At 56.9% G+C, this 24,398-nt stretch overlaps 2 protein-coding genes and 1 long non-coding RNA gene across 7 annotated transcripts; 1 reads left to right on the top strand and 2 right to left on the bottom strand.

The window, feature by feature from the left end:
• Nucleotides 1-18: 18 nt before the first annotated feature.
• Nucleotides 19-12,075, bottom strand: ATN1 (atrophin 1). 3 transcript variants are annotated; one of them, XM_023256735.2, is made up of 10 exons: nt 11,920-12,074; nt 7,212-7,406; nt 6,870-7,007; nt 6,607-6,720; nt 3,872-5,895; nt 3,412-3,634; nt 2,303-2,999; nt 1,294-1,437; nt 785-965; nt 19-586 (listed from the first exon to the last, which is right to left on the bottom strand). In XM_023256735.2, exons 2-10 carry the CDS (start codon nt 7,236-7,238, stop codon nt 553-555), a joined length of 3,582 nt encoding a protein of 1,193 aa, XP_023112503.2. In that variant the 5' UTR covers nt 7,239-7,406; nt 11,920-12,074; the 3' UTR covers nt 19-552. The 3 variants fall into 3 exon arrangements, with proteins under 3 accessions (XP_023112503.2, XP_023112504.2, XP_023112505.2); XM_023256736.2 differs by having other exon boundaries at nt 3,872-5,892; XM_023256737.2 differs by lacking the exon at nt 6,607-6,720 and having other exon boundaries at nt 11,920-12,075.
• Nucleotides 12,076-12,787: 712 nt separating this feature from the next.
• LOC123386523 lies at nt 12,788-17,135 on the top strand. Its single transcript, XR_006600516.1, has 2 exons — nt 12,788-13,978; nt 16,132-17,135. It is a non-coding gene; the product is annotated as an uncharacterized LOC123386523 (long non-coding RNA).
• ENO2 (enolase 2) lies at nt 16,217-24,194 on the bottom strand. 3 transcript variants are annotated; one of them, XM_011283710.4, is made up of 12 exons: nt 24,068-24,194; nt 22,806-22,895; nt 22,237-22,332; nt 22,034-22,092; nt 21,674-21,743; nt 21,054-21,187; nt 20,603-20,825; nt 19,362-19,559; nt 18,305-18,506; nt 17,664-17,772; nt 17,445-17,503; nt 16,217-17,156 (listed from the first exon to the last, which is right to left on the bottom strand). In XM_011283710.4, the coding sequence occupies exons 2-12, from the start codon at nt 22,888-22,890 to the stop codon at nt 17,087-17,089; spliced, it is 1,305 nt and encodes a 434-aa protein (XP_011282012.1). In that variant the 5' UTR covers nt 22,891-22,895; nt 24,068-24,194; the 3' UTR covers nt 16,217-17,086. The 3 variants fall into 3 exon arrangements, with proteins under 3 accessions (XP_011282012.1, XP_019690009.1, XP_023112501.1); XM_019834450.3 differs by lacking the exon at nt 24,068-24,194 and adding an exon at nt 23,894-23,912; XM_023256733.2 differs by lacking the exon at nt 22,806-22,895 and having other exon boundaries at nt 24,068-24,161.
• Between the last annotated feature and the right edge of the window lie 204 nt (nt 24,195-24,398).

The raw sequence follows: 24,398 nt of genomic DNA, 5'->3' as shown, positions 1-24,398 counted from the left end.
GAACCAGTCACAGCCATCTTCCTGGGGAGTCGTGAGGATGTTTTTGTTTGGTTTTGGTTGGGATGTTTTTTAAAGAGCGTCATATAGATATTTATATATATAAATTATTAATGTCGGGGAAGGGCGAGGGGCATACATCGCAGAAGGGACGCGCGCACGGGGACTGGGGAGGGGCGGGGGCAGCACACGATGCTACGCAAAACAGCCACATCTAACAGATGAAATAATCACACCAACGGGGTGGGGGAGGGGCAGTGGCCACCGGGGGTTGGGCATGGGGGAGGAAGAAAGCAGGGGGACAAGAAAGAGGGACCTGGTCCAAGATACTGTGCGCTTTCTGCCCCCACCCCCCACCCCCACCCCTGGCCACCTCCCCACGTCTGCATACCACAGGAGCCTTGGCCTTCCATCTGTCCCTTCCTCCCTCCCTCTGCCCAGCTGCTGAAACCCTGCAAATGAGCAGCACCCCTCCTCAGCCGTGGGTGGCAGGCTGGGAGGGAGGCCTCCGAGGTCCAAATGCAGGGGCCATGGGTGCTCTCTTGATTGCAGGTTCTACAGTGGCTTGTCGCTTTCCTTCTTCAGGTGACTGGATGGAGAGGGGATGCAGAGCAGAGGCATGAGACACCGAGGTCAACCCCGACCTGGCCCCTCTCACAGAGGAGGACTGTGGAGGAGGGGCTCCCTCCCCCAGAGGCCAAAGGCCAGCAGTGCGCTGCCCACACCCCATCCTGGGCTGGCTAAGGTCACACCCCCTCACCCCTGGCCCAGGGGTGTCCCAGGGTACCTGTAGTAGTCCTCCTGGGCAGGTAGCGGCACACTGTGCAGCGGGTGATGGGCGTGCAGCCACTGCTGCTGCTCCAGCGCCAGGCGCTGCAGCTCGGCCGACTGCGCGTGCATGGCCTGCAGCTGGTGAGCTGCAGACATCGGGGCAGAGAGGGAGGCTGGCAGGTCCCGGTACGGAGCAGCTGTGGGCAGGAAGGGCGGGGGGGGGCCCATGACTGCTGGAGTCCTGAGTACTTACTCTGGGCCAGGACAGAGCTGGCCACCTTACAGACAGAGGAAACTGAGGCTAAAACAGGCAAAAGCCAGTCCTGGAGAAGATCCAAACTTCCGCCTGGCACTAAAACCTGTGCCTCTCTTGGGCAGGGCCTCAGCCCTCCTTCTCCTGTTCTCAGCTCCTCTGGTTACCTCCTCATCCCTCCCCAAGCCCAAACAGGCTAATCCTACCACCCAGATTCCTCCTTTCTGCCCTTCTCTCGTTCGACCTTCCCCACCCCCAACCTCCATCCTTACCAAAGAGCTGGTGACGAAGAACTTCGTTCTCGTGCAGAGGGTGAGGAAGAAGGGGGTTGGGGAGGGTCCCAGCTGGGTAGGGGATCCGGGTAAGGTGAGACCCTGAGGCCAGGGGGTCAATGAGAGGGTGCACCGAGGCAGAGGCTAGAGGGTAGAGAAGAGGAAGGTGTCACCAGAAGTCAGGTTTGGGGAAAACCATGCATTTGGGTGAAGGGATCCAAGCCTGGGAAGAGATGTACAATCAACACAGGGAGACCTAGTGAGGAACAAAGAGACACAATGGAAGAACTAAGGGCCTGGTGGGTGGTCAGGACAAGACCTTACTGGAGTAGGGACATGTGGATGGCAGAGAATAGGAGACGGCAGTTGTCAGAGGGGTCTGAGGAAAAGGAGAGACGTGGACTGCTTAGAGGAGATAGGAAGGGATAGAAGTTTGGGAAGTAAGACAGGAAGAGAGAGGCGGCTAAGAGAGAGAAAGCACAAGGGAGCCAGGAAGGACTATGACTGTGAGGCTAAATCCGGCAAAGTACTGGACAAAAGGAAATACAGCGAAAGGATAGTAAATAAAGCTCATTAGCACCTATGATAACCCCAGTCAAAGCTATAGAGCTGTTTCTGGAAGGTAGGAGGCCTGGAGATGGGGAAAAACATGAAAGACCTCCACCTGGGAGGAGAGAAGATGGCAAGAAATGATAAGAGAGTCGAATTCAAAGGAGCAAGGACCCAGGTATGGGCAGGGGGCTGTTCTGAGGGTAGAAAGGTGGCATTCCCTCAAAGGTTTCCTCTATCGTGGGTGGGATGCTAGACTGTGAAGAGGGGCGGGGTGTGGGTTATTACAGTCTCTGGGGCATGAAGAGATGGGGGATGACAGGGAGGCCAAGATCAGGGGAGCAATCCCGGGAGAGAGGCTCATGCCAGACTAGAGGAGAAAAGTCTTGGCCTGAGGAACAGAAGACCCAATTACTTGCCAGGGGACAAGAACGCAATGAAGACAAAGTAGGAGTCTCACCTGCATGGATGGCGTCCTGCTGGTGGAGGTGCAGGTGGGAGTGGATGTGGGAGTGCTGGTGGTGATGGGGGGTCACATTGAGCATCTGCAGCCGGGCCAGCGGGTCATTGCCCAGGGCTGCCACCCTTTCTGCATGCTGCCTCTCGGCTGCCAGACGCTCGGCGTAGGACATGTCAGGCCGCAGGGCTGGACCAGCTGCCAGCGCTAGACGTTCTCTCTCCAGGGGCCCCAGGCTCGGATGAAAGGGGAAAGGGTGCAGGCCGGGTGGGCCAGGCTGCAGAGCCAGGCCCCCATGTCGGGGGAAGGGATCCAGGCCCGGCCCAGGGACCCCATGTAGGGGTTCCAGCTCACTGGGCTTCACCTCAAAGCCAGGCTTGAGGCGGTCACGGAGGTCTCGTTCACGGGCTTCCCGCTCCCTCTCCCGGGCTGCTGGGTCACTGCTGTACAAGGCCGGGACATTGTAACCCAGGAGCCCCGGGTCCACTGCCCCTAAGGGCACGTAGAATGGATGGTTGCGATTGCCGGGAGACATGACGTGGGGCCGGGCGTATTCACTGAGCGTGCGCAGGGCTGGAGTGTCAGGACCCAGGTAGGGGGGCACTGTAGCCACAGCACTGCCCGGCTCAAATGGAGGGCGATGGGGCACTGGGCCGAGAGATGGGCACTCCACTGGAGCCCGGCCCTCCTGAGCCAACTTCTGTGGGATACAGGGAGAAGCAGAGTCAAAAGGGCAGGTCTGGTAAAATGTGGCTGATCCGGAGCTGCTCAATTGTCTCGGCAGCTGAAGGCCAAAATGCGTCACCTTACTGGAACTCAGCCTAGTAGGAATTTCCCTAAACCTTCTCCTGAATATTGGCTCTCCCTACCATCCACAGGTACTCTGATCTGAGTTTGCCTCCCCCACCCAAGGGAGGATGCAAGGAAGGATTCCTCCCGCTGGAATCCCTGGGTCTCTATTTCCTGGGCTGCCGTGCTTCCTCCTGTCCGACAGGGGGCGCAATGACTTCCCCGGCCCCCACCCCCTGCCCTCCACGCCCCCCCGCCCCCCCGCCCCCCCCCGCGCGGCGCAGAGGAAGGCCAGAAGGCGGACGGCGCATGTGGTGACGCACCACGCTGCGTTCCAGCTCGCGCTCCTTCTCGCGTTCCCGCTCCTTCTCGCGTTCCCGCTCGCGCTCGCGCTCCTTTTCTTCGCGCGCGCGCTGCTCGGCCTCGCGCCGCACCTTCTCAACCAGGTCGGCCCGCTTCTTGGCCAGCTTGGAGCCCTCCAGCGGCACGAAGTACAGGTCGCTGCGCGCGCACGAGTTAAAGCCGCGGTCCAGGTGTTTGTTGAACCTGGCGGGCGCGAGGGCAGCGCGCGCTTAGCCCCTGCGAGCTGCCCGAGCGACCCCGCGGTGACCCTGCCCCCAAACCAGCCCGCGCAGGCGGTGAGGGAGGCGAGGCCCCCCCGAGTACTCTAAAAGGCACCACACGAACGTCAAGGCTCCCCTCTTGTCGCCTCTGCCGGTCTCTCCATTGCCCCTTCGTCGTTCCCCGTTCCAGGCCCAACCTTACCCCACCCTGGCGGCTCACCTGGCTGACTGGCTGGCATGGCTGGGCACGTCTACCACCTTGGGAGGGGGCGAGGGGCTGCGGGCCGGGGGCGCCGGGCTCTCGGGGGTCTCATACTCTTCAGCCGGCTCTTGCTTGATCTGCGTGGCGTTCAGGGGCGGCCCCGAGGCAGGGGCCGCAGGTGGTGGTGGCAGGGAGGACAGGCCTGAGGGCCCGGCAGGTGGCAGAGGCCCTGGCCCCACAGTGGGCGAGCCTGGCTTGAAGGTCCCTGGGCCCGCGGGCGGCGAGGCGCCTCGGTAGCCGGGTGGGGTCCCTGTTCGGAAGGAGGGAGGCGACCCCGGCTTGTATCCCGGTGGGGTGGCTGTCTTGTAGGCCCCTGGGGACGGGGCTCTCTTTCCATACGGCGGGGGCCCAGGTGGGGAAGCTGTTTTGTAGCCCGCTGGCGAGGAAGCCACTGTGGCAATGACCGTGGAAAGCGTAGCCGAAGAGGTGGTGACCGGAGGCACCGGTGGGAAGGGATAGGGCGCTCCTTGGGGGCCCTGGGAAGGGGAGGGGTGTGAACATGGGTAGGATCCTTGAGAGGAAGAAGAGGAGTTGGTAGAGGAGGAAGAGGGTGGGGGGCCATTGGGGCCCGCTTGGCTGTAGGACACCTGGCTGTGAGGTGGGGGCAGGTGTGCTGGCCCTGGTGGGTAGGGCCTCAGAGACCCCAGGGAGGGCGACATGGCATAAGGGTGGGAATGGTGGGAGCTACTGCTCTCCAGGGAGTGGGGATATGCTCCAGGTGGAGGGGGCCCAGAGCTCCCATGATGTTGCTGTTGCTGCTGTTGCTGCTGCTGCTGTTGCTGTTGCTGCTGTTGTTGCTGCTGCTGCTGGTGGTGATGGTGATGTGTTGGGGCTGGTGGGTGGCCTGTGGACTGGCCTCCAGTGGAAGGAGGGAAGGGGCCTGGGTGGGCATTGCTGTTGGCTAAGAGACGGCCATAGGGAGGAGGTGGGGGGGGACCCTGGCTCCATACAGCCTGGGATGGAAGGGAAGGCTGAGTGTATTTGGGTGGCTGATTGGAGACAGACAGGCTTGTTGGGGGAGGGAAGGAGTGGGGATAACTGGGCAATGCCTGGGAAGCTGGGTACTGGGAGGCAGAGGAAGAGGAAGAACTGGAAGAGGAGGCTGCTGCAGAGCTGCTACCCGCAGACGAGTATGGATACCTCATTGGCGGGGCTGGGGCAGAAGAGGAGGAAGCAGGGGGCAGAGGATGGGGTGAGGGAGCAAGAGTGGGGCCCTTCTCTGGGCCAGGAGGAAGTCCACCCATACCCTGCCCCATGGCATGGGGAGAGGGCAGATGCCCAGGTAGTGGCTGGGCCCCCAGGCCAGGAGGAGAGGCTGATGCATTGTTAAGGGGTCTCAGAGCAGGTGGGGGAGGCAGGTTTGGTGTCACATGGGGGAAGGTGGCTGGTGGTGGAGCAGAGGGTAGGTTTCCACCACCCACTGGAGTGTTAGGTGGCTTTGTTGGGGGAGCACCACCAGCCCCAGAGCTTGATATTGAAATGGGGGTGGTGGGTGGAGGGTGCTGTTTACCCCCACTAGGAGCCCCCACTGAAGAGGCAGCCCCTCCTCCCTTGGGACCCATTGGGGGTCCAGACAAAACTCCTCCGCCAGTGCCCCCGGGGTAGAGCTGTGGGTGAGGGGGAGGGGCCCCAGGAGGAGCCTGGAACATTCGAGATGGAGGGGGCTCCATGGGAGCATGATATCCAGCGGGTGTCACAGAAGGATGGGGTTCGAAGCCAGGCTCTGGCTGTCGGGGGGTGCTGTCTGGCGGTGGAGGAGAGGGAGGAAAGAGTGGAGGGGGGTGGTAGGGGCGGGCTGGGCCCTGGGACAGGCCAGAAGATGAGTCGGAGTCATTCTCCACGCTTCCAGGGCTGTAGATGCTGGGGGACGTGCTTCGGTTATCCTGGTCAATATCCCTAGGGTCACTGCTGCCATCATCATTGAGGCTTCGCCCATCTAAACTATCCAGATCGGAGGGAGACTGTGGCCGAGGGAGCTCCTGCTGTAGAAAAAGGAGGACCATTTTTTTTCCCTTTTCTTTTCCCTCGCTTCCCCGAGATTTGGGGCCTCCCTTGCACAAAACCACATCCCCCTTCCAGCACACCACTGTACGACGTGATGAACTCTGGCTCCAGCCCCCCTCCCTGCCACGTGGGGATTCCTCCACTCTCCCCACATTCTCAGCTGCACCCTAGCAGCCACTCTTGTTCCCCTCCTTGTAAAACTCCATTCTTTCCTCAAGTGTCCGTCTCAAGCACCATCTCGCTGTCACAGCTACACCCAAATCCTTGTCTTCCACCAGCTCATATCCGCCCTCCTCTCATCTCCTTCACTGCCTTAACTACACATGCCAGAAACCCGTGCTTTTTAAGAAGACCACTCCTTATGCATTTTCCTTATGAGTTATTCCTTCCACTAAGACCTCTCACCTTTAACCTCCTCTCCAGCCCCCTCATGAAAATCAGGACCTGGAAAAGGAGAGGCTAGAATCCCTCACACTCTTCCAGGCCCTTTGGCCCTGCCTGGTCATCTAGTGGTCTGGCTAAAGCCCTAAAAACCCATCTGACACACTATAGACAGGACTCCTTTAATAAGCCCTAGGATATGACTTTTCTCTCATGTCCCAGGCGAGATTAAAGTAGCAATCGTGAAGGGAAGTTTTTGGGAAAGCGTGGTCAGAAAATGGGTGAGGATGGCTGCAAGGGTCACCCACCTCGGTTTTGGTCTTTTTTGGTGCATTAGTCTCCTCACTTTCACTTTCTGAGATCTCCTCACTCCGGCCCTGCTTGCTGACCTTTGGGGTGGAGGCTTCCTCTACGCGGGCCTTCTGTTAGAGAGAAAGAAAATTCCTTTCTCCTACCTCCCGAGCCTCCACAGTTACTCTCTGCCAGACAGGAAGTTCCCCCACAACACACACACATACACCGTCAGCCCCAGTGCCTGGGCATCCTGTGGGAGGACCTGAGGACAGAATACCTTGGCTGTCTGCCTAGACTTTTCGGCTTTGCCATCACTGCTGGACGTGCTGACCCCTCCAGGGGAGGCCCGGCCCCTCGATCTCAGCTCTTCCCGGGGCCCAGGGGCCTCTTTCTTCCGTCCACTCCTCATTGACATCTGAGGGAAAAGGAAGGAAGCAGACAATGTAGGTTTTTGGTTCGTTTTTTTTTGTTTGTTTTGTTTTGTTTTTACCTAGCACCTAACTTCATGGCATGCCTTATTTCTATTCTTTCTCTCCAGGCCCTCACCGCTCCCCACCCCACCCCAGTTTCTCTGCCCCTCATCTGCCCCTTTGTGGCTCTTATTTTAGCTATTACTCACTGAGTCTTTATTCTGTCGTGTCTTCATTCTTCAGGCTGTGGAGACCCCATTCTCCTCTGCCTGGGCAGCTGAATACAGAAACTTCTCTGCTTCACCCCAAGTTCCCCACAGCTGTGGCCTGGGAAGCGGGAAGCAGGATCTCCCAAGTTTCCAGTGTAGGCCCCTGGAACTTGCAGGATTTGTTTTCAGTGAAGCCTGTTAGAAAAAACCATCAGAGTCTCCAAATTGGGGAACAGAGTCTGAAGGCGATACTGTTGTGCTTATCAAGGGGCTTGAGTAAGTGGCCCAACCCTAAGCCTTTGGGCTAAGAGGTACAACCCCCATAAGACACTGCTGGCTCGCCCCACGGGCTACCTCAGCTATCTACACATGAAAGAGACTCTGCTCACATCATCTCTTTCAACTCTGGAGAAGGCAGAAAACTCAGATGTACCCTACCCATGCACTCACATTACTCTACCCTTCCTGATACCTGGAAAGTATCTGTGGGTACACGAGTTCCACAGAGCCTTCCCAGGGAGCATAAAGAAATGTAGCTGAGGTATGAATTTCTTGAGTGCTGTCTTTATGTCATGCCCTTACATGCAGTTTCATTTAATATTTACAACCTAACCCTGCAAAGTAGGTATTCTTATTTCCATTATACAGAGGAGGAAACTGAGGCTCAAAGATTGAGACTGTGACTTGCCCAACTTCGTGTGATGAATACACAGAAACCAGTGACAGCACCGGAATCAGGCCTACATCTCCCTGACTTCAAAGCCCATGCTATTTCTTTTAGACTTTGCTATACTCTCGTCAGAAGTTGGTGGGGTGAATTCTCAGAAGGCCTAGATCAGTCCCAGAGATATGAAAAGAATCTTTTCACATCAGAGTAGGTGGGAGAAGAATGCCCCATTCTATAACACAAATGCACACAGTCCTACCAATCCCAAGCCCAAACCTAGGTACCCCCAAAGTGCAGAACTTATTTCTGAGAGTCTCATGGAGACCTTCCCCCACCCACTTCTAGTGCCTGGGTTCCCCAAGGCTAGAAAGTCAGGACTTTCATTTTACCAACCAAAGCAGTGAAAATCAGTGAGCACTTAATACAAATTTACAGACTGGTAAACCTGTATTCCCACTTGGTTTAGACAGGGACACATACCTCCTCACGGCCTATCTATCTCGGTACCTATATCTATAGTCAGCTATTTTCCTTTGTACTTGTTGGTATTTCTTGCTAAGGGTCAGGTCTCCATATTACTGGACCATAAGATCTTTTGGAAGCAAAAATGGTATCTTCTCACTGTTTTCTTCCTTTCTGTATCTCCCACTGATGTCACGTATATATGCGTGCTCTGTTCCGTTCTTGTTCCTGGCCTATTGACTAACTTCAGTAGGTCTTTTCGAATAAAATGTTGCCCGACTTTGGTGGGAATGGGGTAAACTTACCCAGCTATTCTGAGTTACAAGGCCTGGCTAGGTAAATGGTATTATCACAGTATACTGCATATTTTTCCCCAGGAATACAGAGTAATTACTTCTCCTTCACCTCCACTGAACCCTAACTACTGAGACCGGCAAGGGGGGGTAGGGGGCAGAGGGGGGGTTGAACCTAACCTTTCCAGGAAACTTAATAATAATTTACTTAGAATCATAAAAGAGCTGGGACAGAGAGCTTCAGGTCTTCTGAACTTAGAACTAATGCTCTGTCCAGTAAACCAGCCACTTTTCTTCAACTGCAACTACTACCGCATTTTTGAGTTGTTGTGGAGATCAGTTTTAAATATTGTCAACCTCCAAAAATCCAAAGAACAAAACCCGCTGTAACAAAAGAGGAAAACAATCTTAACAAAAGCACAGCCAGGATTACTATGTGTGGCTGGTGTGTCTTTGCCAGCCCCTCTAGAGGAGGGTGCCCATCTCTCCTTTCCATCCCAGAACCCATTCACCAAGTCCATTACAGCTAGGGGATCCAAAAGGTCAGAGAAATGCACGAATGTAACTGAAAAACACAGCAATCAGTGTGCCCCTCCCCCTACTGCAACTGTTTTAAACAGCTGAAATCTGATAAAATTAGCAGTGAGTAGCTTTGAAGGAGAAAAGCAGTCATAAAAGCATAGGTAATCTCGGGGGAAAGGAGTGGCAAGGGGAGAGGAATTAGGGTTGGGCCATATATATGCTTCTGAACTCGGAGCATGCTTCAGCATCAACAAGGTGAACTATACTCCATCTAGCCCTAGTAGCCAGTCACTGTAACTAATATTTTTTTTTTAATTTTTTTTTTCAACGTTTATTTATTTTTTTGGGACAGAGAGAGACAGAGCATGAACGGGGCAGGGGCAGAGAGAGAGGGAGACACAGAATCGGAAACAGGCTCCAGGCTCTGAGCCATCAGCCCGGAGCCTGACGCGGGGCTCGAACTCACGGACCGCGAGATCGTGACCTGGATGAAGTCGGACGCTTAACCGACTGCGCCACCCAGGCGCCCCATAATATTTATAAAGCACCTACTGTGTTTCTGCAACACACTACACACATTCCCTTTCATGGCCCTACTGCAAAAGAAGAAGGATAAAGACCAGATTGGGGAGATGCAAAAGTGAGAAATAGGGAAAGAGTCTCTAAAAATAGGAGAATAAGGGAGAAATACGAGAAGGATGTCAGAGGGAATACACAATCGAGGCATAAGGCTTTCTGGGAAAGGCTTGCAGGGTGAATTTCAGGATCACTGGCCCAGCCCCCATCATCATTCCAGACCTGCCAGACTAACAAACCAGTCCAAAGTGACTCCTAGATAACAATGCGGCCCAGACCAGCAGATAAGTCTGCATGCATTAGTCTAAGCCTTCTTAGAATCGGGGGAGGTCAGCGGGGCCTCAGAGATCATCTTATCTATAACCCCTTCATCTTACAATGAAGCCAAGGCTCAGAGAAGTGACTGGCCCAAGGCCACAGTTAGAGGTACAACCAGTACCCGACCCAGGTATGTTGGCTCCTGTTCAGAGTATTTCCACTGCACCAGGCTGTTGCACAGCCCTCTCGCCTGGGCCACCCTCAAATGAGATGAGCTTGGAGAGCCCAGCCACTCCCACAAGGTCAGAGAAGCAGAAGGTCAAAGGTTAGTGGATGGAAGGGGTCACTGTCGTGATAGTCTGGGAAAGAGAAAAAGGGAGACTTGGGAAGGGAAACTCAAGTTTAAGAAAACAGAAGAATATCAGTGCAAAGAAGCAAACAACTATATACTATATACAAGAAGTCCCTAATAATAAGGGAGGCAGAAGCCAGAAAGAACTACCAAAACCTGGTGTAACTTGAACAGAAGCTTTTCCAGCTTCCCACCATGCCTAAGGGGAGGAACTTGGAGCGACGTCTATGACCGGCAAATAACATGTCTACCTGTTCCAACAAACTGCTTGCCGGAAGGCAGAGGACCCCCTTGGGAACCTCCTATTCACCAGCAGCACCAGAAACACCTTCCAGAACCCAGCCAAGAGTACCAAGGACATAGCCAAAGGCTGAGGTCCAATCAAGATTCTGAACCCCCACCTATAGGACATCCCACTGGATCGTTGCTATGGCAACAAAATGGTAGAACCTGCCCCTCAAGAGTCTATCCCAGGAGTCCATCTGCCAGCCACTCCCCCTCCAGTTGCCAAAGCAACTCCTACCCTCCAGGAGCACCCTCAGGGAAGGGAGCTTAAGAAGAGTACCTACCCCAGTAGAAATAAGCCCCTGCACAAAGAGAAATCTTTGAGCTCAAAACAAAAATGAAGATACCTCCCCCTTCAGAAACCCCAGCTAGAGGGGCCGTGGGTGCTCTGGGGACTTGAGGGTGGAGGTCACAACTTGCCTGGAGTGCGTATAAGACCATCCAATTCTCTCCTTTTCCACCCTCTCAGAAACCCTTTCTCCCTAACTCTCCCTTCAGTGTTCCCATCTTCCTCCTCATAGTTTTAGGGGGACCAGAGCACTGGGCCCCAGTGTGTCCCTCTCCAAGAAGGAACCATGCTGGGGTCTGGAAAAACAAGGTCAGAGGTGACCTAAAGTACGGGAAAGAAAATAGAGTCACAAAGGCATCCACTTCCCACTTGAACCCTGTAACACCTCAGGTTCTGGACCTCTCCTTGGTCCCTTCAGAGCCTCCGTTTCCCCAGGTTCCATTCTCCTCCTTCATCAGCTACGACCCTTCTCTTTCCACCTACCACACCCCTTCCCCATTTCCTACTTCCCTTCTACACCTAGCACCCCCAACCCTGAGTTCTGAAACCCGGGTTTTGGGCCTTTTCCTGGAGCCCTAATGCCCCACCTCGCTGCCATATCTCCAGTCCCTTTTTGCCTTCGCCCGAAGCCCCCTCGCCGGCATCCCCCTTTTTCCTCTAGCCACCCTCCACCTCGGTGCTCCTCTTTTGGTCCCGGGGTCCTGGCTACCCTCGCTGCCCCATCAGCCCTCCTCCTGAGACCCTCCCACCTCCCTCCATCCACCCGATCCTCCGGGTGCCCTGGCCCCCATCCCTCCTTGGGGGCCGGCCCCACCCCCTGAGTCCCCCGGCCTCAGGCCGGGCAGAGCCCGCAGTGGGGGTACCGGATCGGGAAAATAACAAATGGAGGCGGCGGCGGCGGCGGCGGCGGCGGCGGCGGGAGGGGGAAACTGGGAGGGGTGGGGGTGGGGAGCCGCGGGCCAGAACCCGGGCGGGCCCGAGGCCCGGGTGGCAGCAGATCTTACCTGGTCGTAGCTCGGGACGGCTGGCTGGCTCCGAACGGGATCCGGGGCTCCGGCGCCTCCGGGGGGCGGCGGCGGCCGCTCCCCCGCCCCCCTCTCCTCTTCCCGGCTTCAGTCGCCGCCGCGACGGCGGCGGCGCCGGCCCCGACACCCCCGGAGGGCGGCCCCCATCCCCCCTTTTCACCCACCTGGCCCCGATCGCCCGCCCGCCCCCCGGAGCAGACCCCGATCCCCGCTCTCGTTCAGCCCCTCCCCAGGCCCGCCACCTCCCCCCAGCCGCCCGGAATGCCCGGGCCGCGCCGCCCGCCCCCGCCGCGCCGCTCGCCCCCGCGGCCCGGCCGGCGCTCGGAGCTGCTCTGACCCGCCGCCTCCCGCCCGCCGCCCGCGCCCGCCCCGCGCAGCCCGCACTCGCGCGATCCCCGGCCCCCTAGGCGGCCTCCGCCCGCGGCCCCCGCCCCTTCCCAGGCGTTCGTCCCCCTCGCCCCCTCCTAGCCCCTCCTCGAGGCCAGCGGTCCCCCCTAAATGGGTCCCGGCCCGAGGCCCCGGCCCGACGCGGGGCTGCGGGCGGGCTGGGCGGCGCGTCCGGCGACTCGCACAGGAAAGCGGACGGCGAAGGGAGGGAGCTTGGGAGAGGGGGATGGGAGAAGGGAGGAAGAGGGAGAAGGAGGGAGCGCGGAGGAACGGAGGAGAGAGGGGCCAGGAGGGAGACGCGAGGGAGGGAGCGCGAGGCAAGCTGCGAGGGGGGAGAGAGGGGGATCCGGAGAGGGGGAGGCGCTGTGCGAGTTGGCCGAGGCCGGCCCAGGGGGCTGGGGCGCGGGGAGGGGTTCGCAGAGGCTGATTGTGGGGAACCAGACGACTAGGTGGGAGGGGCTGTTGGTTGTCAGGGCCGATAAGGGGAGACTGGAGAAGTTTGGGGACCAAGGGGTCTGTGGCAGAGGGGAAGTGGGAGGTTGTGGGTGTGTGGCAGAGATTGGTCTAATGGGGTTACGTTGGGAAAATGGAGCTACATGGGGGCTCCGAGGGCAGTGAGGTATGTGACAAGGAGGGATGACTAAATCTTGGGGTGACAGCGTCTCTGGCAGACATGTAGCTGGAGAGGTTGGGGGGGTGATTATGAAGGAGAATGGGATGGAAGTTTGGGGTCATGGGGAGGGGAAGAAATTGAAAAGATGGAGACATTGATATATAGGAATATGGGTTTTCTGGATGAGAGTAATTTGGAGGTGATTCGTATTAGGAATATGATAAATGTAAGAATTTAGGGGTGATGATGGAAAGCTGGAGAGAGTCGAGTTCAGAGACGTCAGCATGGAGAGAAGTGGAAAGGTGAAGAACCTTAGGAAGGTTTGAAAGAGGTGGGGCCGGATGCATATTCTAGAGGGACTAGGGTACTGGGTGGCCAAGGAGGGGGTAAGACACAGGGATGGCTGGATTCTGGGGGTGGGAGGTTTCCAAGAGAGCTGAGGAGCGTTTTGGTTGGCAAGACAAAGGTGGATAGAATGGGGGGGGGGGATGGGTAAAGAAGATTAGAAGGAAATGTAAGATAAACAAGGCCTTTGGTGGCAGTATGGAGGAGAGAAGGCCAGAGATGAGGAAGACGAGTGGAGATGGAAAGGGAAAGCAGTAGAAGGAAATGATAGAAATGGGGGAAGCAAGCCCCAGTGTAGGTAAGGGATTAATTTATGGGAATGGGACACCATCTGCTTCAGGCCCTTCTGTCTGGTGGTGTCTCCATTTTCCTCCCCAAACCTGTCTGAAGTCATCACAGACAGTACTCTTGGCCACAGGGAAGGGGTCAGGTGGGGATTAGGCTCACCGTGGAGCAAAATCCCTAGGGGCCCTGGTTCCCCAATCCCAATCATTCTACTATGGAGACAATCCCCACCCCACCCGCAGACCACAGGGTCTTCCTTCAACCCTCCCAGCTCTCCAGGCAGCCATTTCCAGTCTCCAGCCTAAAGCCAACACTTCCGCCCGTCCACCACCAATGTCTTCTAGGCTGTCTCCCTGGCCCCATACCAAGCAGCAACATCTCCCAGGACAAAGGACACCAAGACACTGGGTGATTTTTGGCAGCAGAGATTGGGAAGGCCAGAGAATGGGAGGGAGGCAGGCTGGGAAACTGGAAGAGCTGGAGCTGGAGCCTGGATTGGGAGCCCTTAATAGCTCTCCAGATTTGGGGTGGGAGTAGGGTATGTGTGGGGCCAAGCCAGCTAGAGGCCAAAGATAGGCCCTGCATGGCAGGATCCCACTAGCCTTCTGGGAAGGATGGAGGCTGGCTCTGTAGCAACTCAGTGGAATTAGCCTCATATTTCCTTGGGCCAGGCTCGGCCAAATTCTGGGAATACCCGAAGCTTTAAACAGATTCTAAAGCACTGGGGAACCTGGGCAAGGCTTCCTTGGCCTGGGGATGAATCACCACTCTTTAGCTTTTTGGTTTGCCACTCACTTTTCTACTGCACGCTCACCTTCTGTATTCCTCAGGGCCTTCCAGAGACCAGGCCAGCTCCCTGTCCCCCTCTCCCCGGTGATCCCTGCCCTCCCTTCCTCTAAGCCCTAGAATGGCCCCTGCTCCTTCTCCCCACCCCCCAACTTTGTTCCAAGGCTCCTCCTACTCGCTCCCCATTGCATTTCCTCTCTTTCTGCACTTCTCAGTTCAAGTCTCCCACTGGGCCCAGGCCCAGGCCCTTCCCAGCTCCCTTCTAGGCGGAGCTGCTTTCTCTAGTTTTTTAACCACTAAGGGCTGGGCTAAGATGGTGACATACCTGAGCCTAAAAGAAAAATGTAGGCCTACGTAGGAACAGAAGACAGGTAGAGTCAGAGAAGCCAGGGCCTACCCCCTCCAATTCCTCCCCTATCTTAAGACCAGGCTCACCGTTCAGCTTTGGGGTGCATCACACACACACACACACACACACACACACACACCACCACACCACCACCACCACCCCTCACCCCAGCCCCCCACAACCCACTGGTCTCTAGGCAACAGCACAAAGGGAAATTGAGAGAGGGGCCTGGGAGGCCCAGACAGAGCCAGCTGTAACCCAATCCAACCCAGAACCTTTGGGGGGGGGGGGGGATGGCTGCCAGAGAAGCCCACCTAGCAAGGAGGGAGGAAAGGACAGAGGTTAGGAAATGTGGCTCCAACCAAAATGGTCTTGGTCAGCCCAGGAGTTGGAGAAGATAGATCCTGGGAACCCCAGAGAAAACTGAGAGGCACAGAACAAAGTACAGTGTGCCCCAAGGGGAACAGAAAGGGTGCCAGGAGACAGGAGAGAAGGGAAAGATGAGAAGCCCCTACTAAGAGGCTTGGAGGAGCAGGGGCAAGAACTGAAAATGGCTGAGTATGTCAGGGACACAGGAAGAAGAGCAGTGAAATGGGTCCTGCCCATACAGGACTAAAATCCTCTTCTAGTTCTGGAGTTGGGCAGGATGGCAGGGCGCCCAGGACCAGAACTCAGAGTAGAAACAGAGTAGGAGGCCCATAGAGGGGACAGCCTTGAAATTCCTCCCATCCCACCCCTAGCTCAGGGGGAGCCTGGTGTCCCACAGAACCTTGCCTCCCTCTAGTGGCCACAGCGCCCCGGGTGGAACACCTACCTGCTGGGCTCTGCTCTGTATCCCAGCCCTATGAGAGGGTTTCTCCCCCTAGGTGATTCCTGGGTCCCCATCTCAAAGTCAGTGCTCCACTGGAGCTGAAGGTTTATAGTGGGTCTCCAGCCACACACTGGGGCCCTACTCGCAGGCCAAACCAGCCCTTGCGGTCCCGACTCTCAGGTTTCCAGGAACACTTTCTCAGGCCCACCTCCAGATCCTCTGGTACCATCCTTCCCTCCCCAGTTCCCCATCTTGCAGGGGGTGATGCCCACACAGCGCTGCTGTGGCCCACAGTGGCCAGGAATGTGTTGGGGAGAGGCCCAGTGGGGGAACTGCTCCAGTCCATAGCTTTATCCCTTCTTTGGTCAAGGCCCTATAGGAATCCAGAATGCTTTGGACCCCTTTTCCCAAAAATGCACACCCACACAATTTTTGACACTTCTAGGGATTCTTGGACTCCAGGTTAAGAACCCTTCATTGACCTGGGTCCTGGGGCCAGGCTTGCTGATGAGAAGGCAGGGCCAAGGTGGTCCCCACCCAGCCGGGGAGGGGTAGGCAGGGCCATTGTCTTAGCCATACTGGTTGGGTTTCTTCATCTTTCTGTGTCCTCCCCAGCTCTGCTATCCAGTTTCACCAACTTCTGGGTGCTCCCGTCTTCTCTCCCCTCATACGGACGAAAGACTCTTCAGACACAACAATGCACTGTGATTCAGACTTTAATGGTGGTGCTCATTTCAACGCCACAGAGGTGGTGGCAACTGTGGAGTGTGGCACAGGGGAGTGAGACATTGCTCGGGTGCAGCTGGAGGAAGAACAGGGAAGCCGGGGCTGGGGGAGAGCTATGGGGGAAGAGTCCCCGGGCACACAGCCCCACCTCTGGACTGAGCCGGCTTAGGTTAAGGGCTGGGAGACACGAAGGAACTGATGACAGGTCCCTTTTCTGTTACCCTTCCCGCTCCATTTTCAGCAAGACCTCCCACCCCAGGCCATCTCGGAATCTACGGCCACATGAAGTACCCACGCACACACACGCGATCTCCTCTGGTCAGGCCAGGGTTTGGCCCTGGAGTTGTGGAGAAACGCTGAATTAATGAACAAGACGAGTGAACAATAAATAAACAAATAAATAATTCACTGAAGTCTTCGGCCAGGCATGATCACGCGGCCAGCGCTCCCCTCCCCCTCGGCACTGCACACTCCCTGGCTCAGATGCCACATGGACAAACGTGTGGAAGTGGCAGAAAGCACAGTGACACACGGCCCCTCTCTCAACACGTCCCCAGCCAGCCCTGATGCACCTCTACACAGACCCTGACTGTTCTTCCATGGGGACTCCCTTATAATCCTCAGTCCCGTGGCCAGTTTTTGAGGAGAGAGAATAGAAAGGAAAGAGAAGTGGAGAGTGTGGAGCCCAGAGTGGGGAGAGCACAGAGCAGGGGCTGGACAAGCCAAGGAACAGAGCAACAGGTCAGCCGGGGTGTCCGGGGTGAAATATCACAGAGCAAGACAGGAAGAGAGAGGATCCAGGAGGATGGGAGAGGGGTTCCAGGTCTCCAGGCAAGTAGAGGGATCACAGCACGCTGGGATTGCGGAAATTATGTCCAGCAAAGCGAGCTTCGTCCCCCAGCTCTTCTTCAATTCTGGAAGGGATGAGCCAGAAAAGAAATAAGGACGCAGGAGGATTCCACTTCTCTTTCCAGGAGGCCCCTAGCCTCTCCAAGCCTGTCATACCACCTGTCCCTATGTCCGGCCCAAGCAGGGGCATCCCCTGGCTTCTCCACATGACCTGTGGGAGCCATCAATCAGGCCATGGGTAAACCCATCATTCGAAAACAAGTATTTTCTGGATATCTACTGTTCGCCAGGTCCTGGGTACCGGAGCTTTTAACCCTCTGGGCCCCGGGCTCCCATCCCCCAGGTTTCCTCACCTCATGAGCTGGTTGTACTTAGCCAGACGCTCAGAACGGCACGGGGCGCCAGTCTTGATCTGAAACATCCCCAAACATATGCAGCTCAGTGGCTGCCCCTTCACTTCCTGAAAGGAAACTTACACTCCCTTGACATTCTCCTGACACCCGCAAACACCTGGAAAGAGAGACCCACCCGACAGAACCCCCCAATTTCACAAAGATCGCCCTTGCACTCACCTGGCCCGTGCACAGCCCCACCACCAGATCGGCGATGAACGTGTCCTCAGTCTCTCCTGAGCGATGACTCACCATGACACCCCAGCCATTCTCCTGAGCCAGCTTGCACCTGCAGCCATACATCAGCACTGACCTCCAGCCCCTCACACTGGGCACTCTCTTCCCAGCCCCAACATTGGTCTATGTCGAGAAACACCTGGCCGGGGGCACCTGGGTGGCTCAGTCAGTTAAGCGTCCGACTCTTGGTTTCAGCTCAAGTCATGATCTCACAGTTTCGTGAAATCGAGCCCCACATGGGGCACTGTGCTGGCAGGGCACTCCTTGGGATTCTCTCTCCCTCTCTCTCTGTCTCTGCACCCCTCCCCGCGCCCCCACCCCCCCTCCCCTACCGACTCACACTGTCTCTGTTCACTCAAAAATAAATAAACTAAAAAAAAAAAAAAAAAAAAAAACACCTGGCAGGAAGCTCTCTGGGAGGGGCACAGGGCATGGGGTGGAGGGGGCAGAGCCGGAAGAGCTGGGAAGGTGACTGCAGGTTCCCCGCTCTCTTCAGCATCTATGCCAGGACGAGGCTGGGAGCACTTGCCAGAGGCATCCTGTAGAAACAGGGGCCGGGTAGGGGAGAGCCAGGGGACACTCACGCTTGGATGGCTTCCGTGACTGAGCCGATCTGGTTGACCTTGAGCAGCAGACAGTTGCAGGCCTTTTCCTCCACTGCCCGCTCGATACGCTTTGGGTTGGTCACTGTCAGGTCATCGCCCACGATCTGGATCCCTACATTGGCTGTGAACTTCGACCAGGCGGCCCAATCGTCCTGGTCAAAGGGGTCCTCGATGGAGACCACTGCAGGGAGAGCAGGAGGGGCCGCTGACCCTCCCTGGGGCTTGCATCAGGCAGGAACACCCACCCTGTGATTCCCTGAAATGGACACATGCCCTGGCTAACTTAGCCTGCTCATCCTTGCTTCCCTGCCTCCGAAATAAGCCTGCCCTGACACTTACCTAGATTCTTTCTGAAAACCTTCCACACGACGAGGAGCACTAACCACTATGCGATCACGCCCGACACCTTCCGAACACCTTCCAAAAAACAAGCGTTCGGGATCTTTCTCGTAACCGCCTTTGCATTTTCCCACCTTCATTACCAGGAAGCTTTCCCTCTGTGCGGTTCTAAATCCCTCATTTTGCATTTATGTCTTGCTCTGTCTCAGGGAAACAGAAACCAGCCTCCTCCCTGCAGGAGTCACAGCCTTTAGTGGGTTTGGAGAGGGTAGTTCAGCTCCTCCTCAGCCTTCCCATCCTACCCCCACAGCGCTTCCAGCTCCACTCAGCATCCACAACTTCATCAGTCAAAAACACTGATAGGTACAAGCTCCCTGCCGGGCCCAGTCACCCTCGCACCATGACTGGTTCCTTCCAAAGCCCTCCCCGTGATCCCAGCCACTGCGGGACACACGAGTTTAATTCGGACCGGAAGCAGATGAAACAGATTCACCATAGGTACCTGCACATTTACATTCCATACAAAGCCAGCCCCTGCAGAAGGCTCTTTGGCCCCTGTCCTGGTTCTCTGGCTCTGCTTAGGACACCTCCACCTGGCACCTAAGTCAGTGCCCCACAAGGTCCCAGGCTGCCCCACACATCCCCGCCTGCCCCTTGACCCTTGCGCTGCCCTCCCTCCCATAGCCCTTGTTCTCACCAGGATAGTCCCTGACAAAATCCTGGTAGAGGGCCCCCAGCTGGTCCCCAGTGATGTATCGGGAGGGATCAGCAGGAGACTTAAAGTCCAAGTCATATTTGCCATCGCGATGAAACTCCGAGGCAGCGACGTCCATGCCAATGACAATCTTTTCTGTGTAGCCAGCCTTGTCGATGGCTTCCTTCACCAACTCCAAGGCTGGGGATGGAATATAGTGGGATCACCAGCAGGAAGGGTGGGCAAAGAGGAAAGTGAAAAAGAAAGAAATTCAGAGCCAAGGCACAGGACTGGTGCTGGGAAGAAGCCTGGCTACAATTGTTGTTAGGGTCATCCCAGGTCTGGGAAGAGCAGACCATCTTCTAAGAGGACAGAGGAATGGAATTCTGTTTGTAACAGGTCTTTTTGTCAATAGCTATCATTTATTATGGGCTATGTCACCTAAGTACAATGGTGCTAAGAGGGAGATACTGTTGTTGTTCCCATTTTACAGGCAAGAAAGACAAGCACAGAGAAGCTGAGTAAGAAAGATCACTAGCCAGTAACTCTTAAGTCAAGGTTCAAATCCAGGCAATTTGACCCCAGAACCTGAACTCTTAGCCACTTCCTGTTATTGTTTTTTTTTTTTTTTTTTAAGTTGAGAGCAGGGAGGGCAGAAAGAAAGAGAGAGCAAATCTTAAGCAGGCTCCACACTCAGCACACAGCCCAAAGCAGGGCTCGATCCCACAGCTCTGAGATCATAACCCGAGCTGAAATCAAGAGTCTGACACTCAACTGGCCACCCAGGCGCCCCTTCCTGTTATTGTTTCTATTCACTATATAGCTCCTCCCACAGCAGAGAAAAATTAGGGATCTTAGAGACCTGAGAGGTTGGGGGTAGAAATGGGATAGACTCAGAATTGAATCCCTACAGTAGAGTATATCTCATCAAACTGAGAATCTTACAAAGTTCAAGTCCAGGATGGATCCTCCAAGTCACTTAGACCACCTCCCAGCATTCCCAGGGGCTCCAGTAAGAACTTACAGTTGCTAACAGATCTGGCTGGACAGGCGAAGACTGTCCTCTTAGGCCTGCCTGTAAATGTGGCAGGCCCTCTGGGACCCACTCCCGGTATGGGTTCCTCTTTGAGCTGGCTCAAGGGCCTCCCACCCATACTCCTCAGGATCTGGGGAGCTGTGTGGCCCTTCCTGATGTCCAAGGACAGAGCAAGACTTAAAGCAGGGAGTAGGGCTCCTGGCCTCACCTTCACTGTTCTCCAGGATGTTGGGGGCAAAGCCACCTTCATCTCCCACATTGGTGGCATCCTTGCCATATTTGTCCTTGATGACCCCCTTGAGTGTGTGGTAGACCTCCGCCCCAAGTCGCATGGCATCGCGAAAACTCTCAGCGCCCACTGGAAGGATCATAAACTCCTGCATGGCTAGCTTATTCCCAGCATGAGAGCCACCGTTGATCACGTTGAAGGCCTGGGGGGCCACAGGACAGAAAAGTCACAGAGCACTTCCCTCCTCTGCCCCTGGGTTGTTAACCCAAGATCCCACACCTGCTCCAGCTTCCCAGACTCAAAGTCTCAAGTCTCCCTCCTTTCTCTTTAGGTGCCTCAATGCACTCCCCCCCCCCATCATTCTTCACAAGGTTTCATGCTCTCCCCCCACCCACCCCTGGGACAGGCACAGGTGTGGCGCAGTGCTCACCGGCACAGGCAGGATGAGGTCTGAGTTCCCGGCCAGCTGAGCAATGTGGCGGTATAGGGGCAATTCCCGCTCGGCCGCCCCTGCCTTACACACGGCCAGGGACACACCCAGGATGGCATTGGCCCCAAACTTGGCTGGGAGATTACAGAGGAAGGCACTGAGCAAAATGTCCCCTAAATTTCCGAGCCCTTGACTCCACTTATATACCCCAAAAGGAGCCAGTAAAAGAGATCCCCTCTCCCCTCTCCACTCCTGTGACACCTCATCAGTCCTCTCCTGAAAATAGCAGGACACACACACACACACACACACACACACACACACTCGATGTAATGGGAAAGGGCAGACAGCTCCACCTATTTCTAAACATCTTGAGGCCAGACTGTCCCCTGCCAGCTCCCCCCACTTCACGCTGCAAAGTTCTTCTGTCTAATGTCACTCCCTCCTACTGTGGTTAAATTCTTCTTCTCTTGCTCTGGCTTTGAGAGGAGAATGGAAGGTGGGCTAGTCCGGACAGCCTTCCGAAGGAAGTCCCCACAGCACTGGCCCCTTCAGTGCCCTGTCTGCTCCACACACCCGCCCTGCTCACACCTCCTCACTTTCTCCCAGCCCTGGCTTACATTTGTTCTCGGTCCCATCCAGCTCCAACATCAGGTTGTCAAGCTTCTCCTGCTCCACCACCGACAGACCCTGTAGACAGAGCCACCATCACCCCAGGCCAGGATGGAGGCTGGGCCCGGAGGCAGAGGGCCCCACCCCACTCCCACATAGGCTCACAGCTGGCCAGCAGCCAACCAGGTTTCTGTGAAAGCAGCCTGTCTGGATTGGGAGCAGGGGTGGGGAAGGAGTCTCCCCACACTCTCCTCGAGAAGTATGATTCCCAAGAGGAATCTCCCTTCTCTCCCTCCTCCCCTCATCCAGGATGGCTTCCAGGACCCTGGTCCTGCCCACCACCGCCCCCAGCAAAGAGCAGGCCTCACTGAGCTGATGAGGGCTGGAGCAATGGTGGTGTTGATGTGGTCCACTGCCTTCAGGACACCTGGGGAGAGGCAGAGAGGCCAGACTGGGTCAGGCTGGGAAGGGCCAGAAGTGGGGCGCAGGCAAGAAGGGGGCTGTGGACTGGTGTGAGGTAGGAGTATAAAGCTGAGGGATGGGAGAGTCTGGAAAAGAGAAAAGGCCTCACCTTTGCCCAAGTAACGCTGTTTGTCCCCATCCCGCAGCTCCAGGGCCTCATAGATACCAGTGGAGGCTCCACTGGGCACTGCAGCCCGGAAGAGACCTGAGAGAGGGACACGAAATAAGGAGGGACAGAGAAGGACACTACAGGGACCAGGGATTCCTTCAGCTTTCTAGCTCTAACCTATCCCCACACTGCTAACACACACACACACACACACACACACACACACACACACACACAGCATAAGCAGGGGCCTCATCTGCCCAGTTGAGGTCCCACAAGTACAAGTAGGAACCCACAGATATGAAGCTATGCAGGCAGCACACATATGCACACACGCACACAGGTACACACACAGGCCTGCGGAGGCAGGATATATCCCATACATAAAATAGAACACAGAGATGAGCCTGTCTGGGCTCCGCTGGACAAGAAGTATCCAACCCCCACAGTCCAGGCTGGTGAACCTGGCCCAGCACCCCATCCCCACTGGGAATCAAGGCAGCTTCCCCTCCCTAGCCAGGGGAAACCCAGCCTGAGGGCTGTGGGAAGGCCCATGCCCTGCCCACTACCTTTGGCGGTGTAGAGATCCACCTCCACCGTGGGATTCCCACGGGAGTCCAGGATCTCCCGCGCCCAGATCTTCTCTATCGACATGATGGCTGAGTTATTGGGTGGAAGGAAAGGAAGGAGAAAGATAAGAGGTTTAGAGAGGTGGAGCCTGATCAGTGGGAGGGGCCAGAGACTGGGAGCCATGGGAAAGAGGTTACTGCAGTGGGTGGGGGGTGGGGAGGAGCTGGCTGCAGTCCCGGCTTTAGAAGGGATCCCCCCCACCCCACGGGGAGAGAAGGTCAATGCAGTGAGGAAGGGGAGGTCACTGCAGTGGGGGGCGGGGTAGGATCAAACGGGTGAGAAGGGAGGACACCGCAGTGAGGAGGGAGGGGCACTAGCAGAGGTTCCCTCGACCCCCTCAGTAGCTCCAGCAGCGGATTCGTGGTGGGGTTCCCCCAGATCTCAGAGTGTAATGGCTGCCAGACTTGCATTTCTCCTTGTTGACAAAAGAGGATGGGCTGTCTGGGGCCTCTCCTCCAGAGCCCTCCTCCCCCGCAACCTAACACCCCCAACCCCACTCCAAGATCCCAGTCTCTCTCCTAAACATACGTCCCTCCTCTTCCCAAGAGATGGACAGTAGAGAAGTCTGGGGAGAGGGTCCCGGAGAAGCCCTCAGACCCTAGGGGTTGCAGCGGGGGCGGGGAGGGAAAAGAGATCTGGGGGGAGAGGCAACGCTGGGCACATCCTTCCCCCCTACCCTACGCCAGCCCCTAGACAAATTCTCCCCTCCTCCCATCCCTCCCCCATCCAGCGGCGAGAAGCAATGTAAAAGGAGAGGGGCAGTATGGGGGAGGAAGGGGAGAGAGGGGAGTTCAGAAGTCTAGGGATGCTGAAGAATGGGAAGAGAAGACGTTTCTCCAGATGCAAAGCCAAGGGACGTGCCAGGATAAAAATGCACAGCCCAGGGAGACCCCGAACTTAACAGCGACAGAACCGGAGGCGGAGAGGGGCCGAGGGAGAGGGGCAGGCAAGGGTGGAGAAAGGCGCAGTTAGAAACAGGTGCGGAGAGACCTGACGCCCAGATGAGGAGGGGGCGACCGCCACTAACCGAGAGGAGCGGTCCTAGAAGGCCTGGGAGGGAGGGTGCCTGGGGAGGTGCAGATGACTGAGCAGGTGCGCAGCGCCACGGGGCGAGGGATGCGCGCAGGCCAGGGGAAAGGGCGGGGGGCGCGGCGGCGAGGGGAGGGGGCCGGAGGGGTGCAGGGGCCCGCTGGGGCTTCACCTCGGGGCTGCAGACTCAGCCTGTGGCGATGGCGGTGGCGGCGGCGGCGGCGGCGCGGAGAGAGCGGGAGTGGTGGCGGCGGCGGCGGCGGCTGCGGCTCCCGGGCGGCGGGCGGGGGGCGGGCGGGGGGAGGCGCCGATAGGGCCGGGCGGGCGCATGTGACCCGGAGCCCCCGATGAGTCAGGAGCCTCCGGCGGAGGCGCACGTAGGAGTGCGGGTGGGGGGCCTGTGGGGGGCGGGGTGGGGGAGGGCGCGGGGGAGAGCTATGGGGGAGGGGCTAGGGGCGACCCAGGACCTGGCCCCCAGCACCCACGCGCGCTCACACCCACGC

The sequence above is a fragment of the Felis catus genome, chromosome B4 (genome assembly GCF_018350175.1).
Source record: "Felis catus isolate Fca126 chromosome B4, F.catus_Fca126_mat1.0, whole genome shotgun sequence".
NCBI lineage: Eukaryota > Metazoa > Chordata > Mammalia > Carnivora > Felidae > Felis > Felis catus.
Note: the sequence above shows the minus strand (reverse complement) of the source record. Positions and strands in the feature narration are given on the sequence as shown.